This window comes from Chlamydotis macqueenii, chromosome 10 (assembly GCF_036417535.1).
Source record: "Chlamydotis macqueenii isolate bChlMac1 chromosome 10, bChlMac1.mat, whole genome shotgun sequence".
NCBI classification, from domain to species: domain Eukaryota; kingdom Metazoa; phylum Chordata; class Aves; order Otidiformes; family Otididae; genus Chlamydotis; species Chlamydotis macqueenii.
In genome coordinates, this window is record NC_141565.1 from 11,108,438 (window position 1) to 11,115,835 (window position 7,398).

The following is a 7,398-nucleotide window of genomic DNA, read 5'->3' on the forward strand; positions in this document are numbered from 1 at the left end:
GGGAGGCAGCTCAACTGGTGTAAGAATTGAAGCTGAAAGGATCAGGAGCAAAGTCAATGTCAGTAGCTGTGTGAGCACAATGCATTCAGGCACTGCATATCCCACCTCTCTGACCCACCCACTTGGTAAACTGGAGAGCAAAGGGTCTCCCAGAAGACCATCAAGGTGTTCAGGGTTGTTTCTGGCTCTGACAAAGAGGTTTTTCTTCAAACGACTTTCTGTTCACTTAGCTGTGAACAGAGCATAACCTCACTGGGCTGAAGGCAGAAAGATTCAAGGAGCTGAGAAAAGGAAGACAAAGTCGGTTCTAGGAAACAGTCAGGATGAGCACGGAGCGAGTTCATCTGCATCCACTGATGCACCGTGTGACATCTGTTCTTAAGTCCCATATGAAGCTGCACAGGATATATACTTGGGAAAAAGACTGATTCCAGTCAAGTTATAGAAACCTGTGCTTAATTACATTCGGCTGCCATAACACATTGCATTATAGTTCAGAGAAAAGGTTTAAATTAGAGAACTAATTCACTGAAATCACACAGAGGAAAGTTTTCACTTCTGCATTTGTATTTAGAGGATAAAAGCAATCGGTCCTCTGGAGGAGGGGAGGAATTTGAGCGTTACCCCCTAGCTGGAGGGTGAGCGTGGCTGGGACACCTGGGTCTTTGCCTGCTTCTGCACTGATTTGCTGTGTGGCACTTGAACTCGGTGCCGCGGCGGGTCCTTAAGGGAGCAGTTTTAAATACACCCCTGACAGCTGCGGTCTCTGCTGGAAGATGTTACTGCTGCGCTAAATAGCTTCACAGGAGAAAAGTGCTGATGTGGGGACATCCCAAAAAATAATGCATTTAGAAAAGTGTCAACTCCCTTAATTTGGTGCACAATATTGACTGAGCATTTCCATGTAGGCTCTTGGGGTGATGCTAGGAATCACCACAGCAACCACGGGACATAGTTTATAACAAATGCTGTTCTGTTGTCTTTCTACACAAATATTTGCCACTGCTCCCTCTGCTCTGTGATGCTCCAAGTCTCAAGGGCTTCTTTGAGCATTGTTTTTCCTCTGCCCTTTCCCTTTCCATGGAGCAAGGGAAAGCCTTTTGCAGTGGATGAAAACATGGGTCTGCTTCATTTGAGTCTGCTTATGATGGAGTGGTCTTCAAAGCAAGACAAGAAGCCCCTCCTTGCTGTGCTGCCTGTGCACCTGCAAGTGAGCACACGGCTGACATAGCAGCCATGGATTGTGATATAAAGCGCTTCCCTGATCATCTTCAAACACCAGGATTTGAGACTCCAGGCATTTACACAGCACAACACAACATCTCAGTCCTCTGGCCATCTTTAATGCCCATTCCGCCCTCCTTCAGACCCAAGACGCATGGCTTCAAAGCACACAATGGGCTGGAAACATCCATTATTTATATGTTAAACATATTTTCCTGCCAGACTAACTTTCTATTCTCTAGAAATATTTTTGGGACATCATCCAATAATTTTTTGATGAGCTTGTGTTCCCAGCAGGCTGTCCTGTAGGGACTGAGACACAGGATGGTGTGGAGATGTTTGTTTGATCTGCTTGCTACATCAAACGCAAGAGACACAAAAGAGTGCAAAAAGCAATCTTAAAAACCCAGTACTGTTATTCCAAGCAGGAATAACATCACAGGGGCTGGCACCCCTTTACCCTATTAATCTTTGTTAGCTGCCATTGAATTCAGTGGAATAATCCCCCTGACTTTAGTCTTATTCCTGCAGAGCCCACGTAGGATGAGGCTGCAATTACCTTATAATGAATTTATTGCTCTGCAAAACGCAAAGGGAAGATACAGACCTCTATGAAAGGCAATGTAATCAGCAGGAGCCCTGATGTTTGCTTCTGTTTTAGCATTACATAAAGAGAAAAAAAGAGCTGCTGTGATGGACTCTGCAGAGCCTTTGCTGGACCGCAGCTGGAAGCAGCCGCAGACTCTCCGGGGACACCCTCACTCCCTTGCCCCTGCTGTCCCAGAGCCCAGTGCTCCAACAGGAGCTCTGTCTGCTGCTCCACGTGGCTTTGCAGCTTGTATTTTGCAGAACATAAAGCCCTTTCCCTGTCTTTCCCCCTTTTTCCCAGCAAGCTGCGGCTTTGCACTCACTCCATGCACTGGACGTTAACTCTGACCAGGATTCCTGTTTGTTGACTGGGACCAGCATCCTCCCCCTGCAGTCCTAATCCATCTGGGTTAAGATTGGGTTATTTTTTTCCCCTCCCATGATCTACACAAAAATATTTATTGGCTGCTCAGTAGCTAAAAAATCCCTATTCTTTCAGAAAAGAACAAGAGAAATGACCATTAGATCTTCATGGGGATGGGGAGGGGGCCAGCTCACAGGAATTCATCAACATTGTTTTGCTCCATGGGAAGGGAACTTCTGTCAGTCCATCTGCCTACTCCCCTGTTCCCCCTCTTCCCCGCCCCCCGCAAAGTCCTAAATTTAATTTGTCGTCTTCAATTAAAAAACAAACAAACAAAAAACAAACAAAAAAACCCCCATAAAAATAAAAAGAAACCCATCTCAAAGCAGTGCTGCTTCAGCGCAGAGCTGTGACATAGATCCGGACAAGTCACTCCCAGATTAGGCTGGAGCTAGTTGCTAAGTAGCCAGTGCAACAGGGTGGTTTTGCTCAAAATGCTGATGAAAAGTCAACGCATTGGGCTGAAAATATCAGGGTACACCCAGCTGTCAACAGGAGAGCTAGCAACACACACCGGGCAGTTGGTGCTTTGGAAGTCAAAGCTGAACTTTTTCCATGAGGACATTCAGGAGAGGACAGTTTCTTCGCAGCTGCTTGCCCTTCTGAAGCACTTTGCAGAGCAGGGAGAGTATGGCAGACAGGCTGAGCGGTGTAGGGGATGGAGGACGTGGGTGGAGGTTTCTGCACCAACAAGCTGGTCGGGCACTGGAAGGGTCCATGTGGAGCCAAGAGGACCACACACTGTTCAGCCTCTGCTTCCTAGGGCCTTTAGCAGGAGCAGCGGATGCTCAGCATGTCTTAAGAGTGGATCCTTTTGTCTCATCCACAATCTCATCTTTGCAGTGGCCTCTTACAGTGTTTTCCAAACCCTCGGCGTGTGTGAGCACTTGCTTCTTTGTACAGGGAGTTACTATCCAAGGGTCCCTCAATGGGTGCTACAACAACTTGAATTTCTTTGATCCAACTCCAGCACAAGTTAGAGTGCCTCTACAGCTCTCAGCCCCTTGGCCACCCCAGCATTGTGGGCTGGGACTGAAGGGTGCCAGCCGCTGATAGTCCCAAATTCCCACCCACTCCTTTCCCTTGCTGCACTCGGGGATGGGAACCATGGGTGCAAGCTGTCCCGCTACAGTGCACGTTTGTGCCTATACCTTCGCATAGCTGCATGTCCCTGGGGTGGTCTTGTGGGCCATCGCCCACCCATGTGTCCCTCAGGGCAGGCGTGTGCAGCAGCAAGAGGGCCTTGAGTTTCTGCAAAGAGAGGGAGAATTTGAAAAGACCGCACTGGTTGTGAGGAGAGGAGGAGACTGGTTTTGAGTAACCTATAAATAACCATCATTTCTGTAAACATCTGCCAGGGTTGGGAGAAACTGGAGGCTGGGCCAGAGACCAACCCATAATCAAAGCATTCTGGCAAATATTGAGATGGCAGTGGCTGTGTGGGCCGTCTCCACGTACAGTATACAAATATTTACTGTAGATTTTCCTGCTGCAGTAACTTCTCATTCCTAGCATCTTTCTGCACCAGCTCTTGTACATTTTCATCCTCTCACAGTCTGGCTGAGTGAGTTGTTGACTTTTTTTTCTTGCCTACGACCTGGTGCCCGGAGAGGCCCCCTCAGCGTACAAGTGCTTTGCAGTCAGGTGTGTCCGTTGTCAGTAGGTGTAGGTCACAGTCGTGATCCCCAGAGAGGGAAGGTGAAAGAGAAGAACATCTGAGCCCTCAGCAAAGAGGATAAGGACCTGGACAACATCAGCTTTCAAGTAACGCAGTCTGAAGAACCCTCTGCAGAAGAGATGTCACCTTCAAGTGACAGAAGGACATGGCAGAGCAGAAAAATACAGGCAGGTGCCCCCACGGGAACAGCCTTTGTCCACCACTGGTTGGTTGTCTGCAGAAAGAGCTTTGGCTTGAATATTTCTGGTGATGTAGAGAGAAACACAGTACAGAGCAAGCCAGGTTGTGTGAGCCAGTGTGGGTAGCCACAGTAAAGATCTCGACCTTGACTCTGATGGCAGGATGTCCTGACAGAGTAGGAAATGTGTGCAAGCCAAAGGAAGAGGCTCCTCACTGCCAGGTTGATCTGCTTTGTCTTTTCTGCATGAAATATTGCTAACCTTAAATGACCTCTTTCTCGCTGCCAGATGGAGTCTTACACATCCGATCCCCTGGTCTACCACGGTGGCATGAAGGTCTCCTTTGTCATCCAGTTGATGAATGCCATTGCCAGAATTGAGCGAGCTCTGCCCAAGCTGACTTTGCCCATCCTGGTGCTACACGGCTCTTCTGACAAGCTCTGCGACATCAAAGGGTCCTATTTACTGATGGACACAGTGCAGAGTCAGGACAAAACACTCAAGGTCATCTTGTTTTCTTGATTTTTAGGGTATTATCCTGTCAGTGTTGGCCTAAGCATGAGTGACTGTGAGGGGCAGGGAAGCCTGCTGAGCTCTGGAGAGCTGGAGGCAAAGCAGGGCCTGATGCATTGGTGAGACCGAGCAGGTGACAGCCCCTTTCATCAGGAGGTAGCCCTCCTGAGAAATGAGGTGGCCTTTCACCACCTACAGCCGGGCTGTGGGCAAGGGGTGAGTGATCTGAAGACCTGAGCCAGGGGTGGCTGTGTACCCAGAGGGTCTCTTGGACGTGAAGCAATGTGGCATAAAAGTAGAGCGAGGCTCATCAGCAGGTAAAGTGCTGACCCCGAAAGCTCTTCTGAACGACACCAACTGTGAAGGCACCAACCTTACCTCATGCCCCAGCACATAAAGGTACAGGGGGGGCCTTTCCAAAGCACCGCACAACAAAAGCCTCTTCACATCTGGTCATTTCAAGAGAGCCACAGCTGATTAACCAATTGTTAGCACATGAATGAGCCTGAAAGAGAGACAGGGAGACCAAAGGAAAGCTTTTGTCATTGGAAAAATAACTGGATATCTGGCATAAAAGGAGTAAAATTGCACAAGGCATGATGGGAACATCCCCCATTGTCCTTTAAACTCCAAGGGCATGATAAGCATTTCCTCCTTCTTAGAGGGATAAGCAGCAATAAATGCATGGGGTTGGGACATGCGTTACCTTCCTAAAGGGCAGCGGGTGCTCGGGTGATGCCCAGATGCCAAGCTGCAACGCCAATGCCTTCCTGCTTGCGGAGGGCCAGCGCCAACCATCTCTTTGATTTCATAACCTGCCACTTCTCGGGGAAAAACCTGACAAGGTGTGGGCAGGATGTGTCGGACCTGTGGGTGTTGACAAGAGAGGATTGAAGGCTATTTTGTTCATGCGGATTTCTTTTTTCTGTGCTAATCTCCGCTCTCTCCCTGGCTGCAGGTGTACGAGGAAGCCTATCATGCCCTCCACAAAGAGCTGCCCGAGGTCTCTACCTCTGTCTTCACAGAAATCCTAACGTGGATTGGCCAGAAGGTCTCAGCAGCTGGGGAACCCAGCCATACTTAAGAGCAATTGTTTTTGCAGCTTTTACTGGGGTTTTCTGGGAATAGATGCTTTTCTTAACAGAAGTCTCTCTGAAAAAGATCTGACATGGAGGGACTCGGGATATTGTATCATGCACGGCGTAAGGGAGGGTGGGGGGAGAGGCACAGGGTGGGGCGTTATTTGCAGATGTAAATGGTCATTGCCCCAATCCGGGGAAGAGTTGATAGCTGTGCGAGCAGCCGTCAAAGCTTTCCAGGTCAGGTGATTTTACTGAAATGCCCCTTACCCACCAAACTCCCCCCATCACTTCCCCTTCTCTGCTTTCGCTGGGGTGACAGGGGTGTATTTATACTGCAATAATTTTTGGTATGTTAAAGAATTCAGTATCTTCCACTTCACAGTTTTGATTCTGGGTGCATACAGTCCCTTCCCTGACCCCCACCATCCAGCACCTTCCTAATCCCTGGTCCTTGAGAGGAGAGCAGTAATGGAGGCACTGAGTAACGAGGAGAGGCTGAAAATGGAGCTGACAGCTCCCTGAAGGTGAAAGGCAGGTTTTCAAGGTCAGACCCCTTTGGGTACTGCTTTATAAGCGTAAAGAGAGCCTCCCCCCGCAACCCTGCACGGCCTCTGCGAGTTTGCATGTGGGGAGGCGTGATGAGCAGCTCTTCAGACCAGGATCCCAGAGGGGAGAGGAAGAACGTGGAATCAAACCCACTTAGCACATTCAAAACGCGTGCTTTTCCCAATGCCCGTCCCCATCTCCTCTGGAAGATGAGCTATTCTGTAAATATTCCTAGGGGCTGCTTTTTAAATTTTCTTCCTTTTTTTTTTCTTTTTTCTTTTTCTCTTCCTTTGGAATTAATCACTTGCGCTACTGAAACTGAAAAAGTGAAGAAAAGTTGTAAGAGAATATAGTAATATAATAATGTATATAGAGGTGGCTGGGAGCTGGGGAAGAGATGGCAGCAGAGTCTAAAGAAGGGGTTAATTGTCCCTTCTCTTGGCACAGAATAATGTTGTCCTACCGGGATCCAGTCCTCTCACCATAACTTTACAGTCATAATCTGTTGTTTTCCTTCATCAGTTGGAAAATGTCCTGAAAAATAACACTAGAGAGAAGTGCAGAGCATCTGGTGGGTGGGGATTAGCAGTGGGTGTCCTCATGGTCCACCGGTTTAGCAGAAGACCCACAGCGTGAGCAGAGATACTATCCAAGCTCATCCCAGCCCCCTCCTAATCGGCCCAGCCACCTCTGGGGCGGATCATGGAGTGCAGGGGCTGAGCTCACCCCTTTAACGGGGGGAGCTGGAGGCAGAGTACAGGGTGCAATCATCCATCCAACATCTGCCTTCCTGCTCGGGGGCATCCAGGGGCACTGGTGTACAAGCTGCCAGGGAGGAGCTGGTCAACTGGTCTGGTGGTGCAGATAAGCCAAATCCTAGAGCTGCCTGGATCTCTGGTAGCAGCAGGGCTAAAGGAAAGGCTTAAGACCCAGTTATGGAGCAGAGGCATTGTATCGATACAGCAAAAGCTGTGTAGTGATCCCGGCGTGGCTGTGAGGCTCAGCTTGTCCAGGGTGATGGCCCTGGTTATGAATACACTTCTTGGCACCAGCCAGAGGGAAGGGGTTTAACCTGTGCCTCTCCCTCTGATTTTGAAAGCAGAAAACACCTTCAAATATTGCACTATGAGAGAGTGGGGCTCTCCCCAGCAACAAACCAGCCCC

The 7,398-nt window shown here is 49.0% G+C and overlaps 1 protein-coding gene across 7 annotated transcripts in view; it reads left to right on the forward strand.

Annotated features, from left to right (window-relative positions):
* Positions 1–6,062, forward strand: part of MGLL (monoglyceride lipase) — a 63,223-nt gene extending 57,161 nt beyond the window's left edge. For 6 of the 7 annotated variants that reach the window (XM_086755228.1, XM_086755230.1, XM_010117995.2 and 3 more), the window contains 2 exons: positions 4,382–4,597; positions 5,565–6,062. In XM_086755228.1, the coding sequence (XP_086611354.1) occupies positions 4,382–4,597; positions 5,565–5,690 (342 nt within the window). In that variant the 3' untranslated portion in view covers positions 5,691–6,062. The remainder of the gene's footprint in view (positions 1–4,381; positions 4,598–5,564) is intronic. The other variant, XR_015259518.1, reaches the window with a different exon arrangement.
* The last annotated feature ends 1,336 nt before the right edge of the window (positions 6,063–7,398 follow it).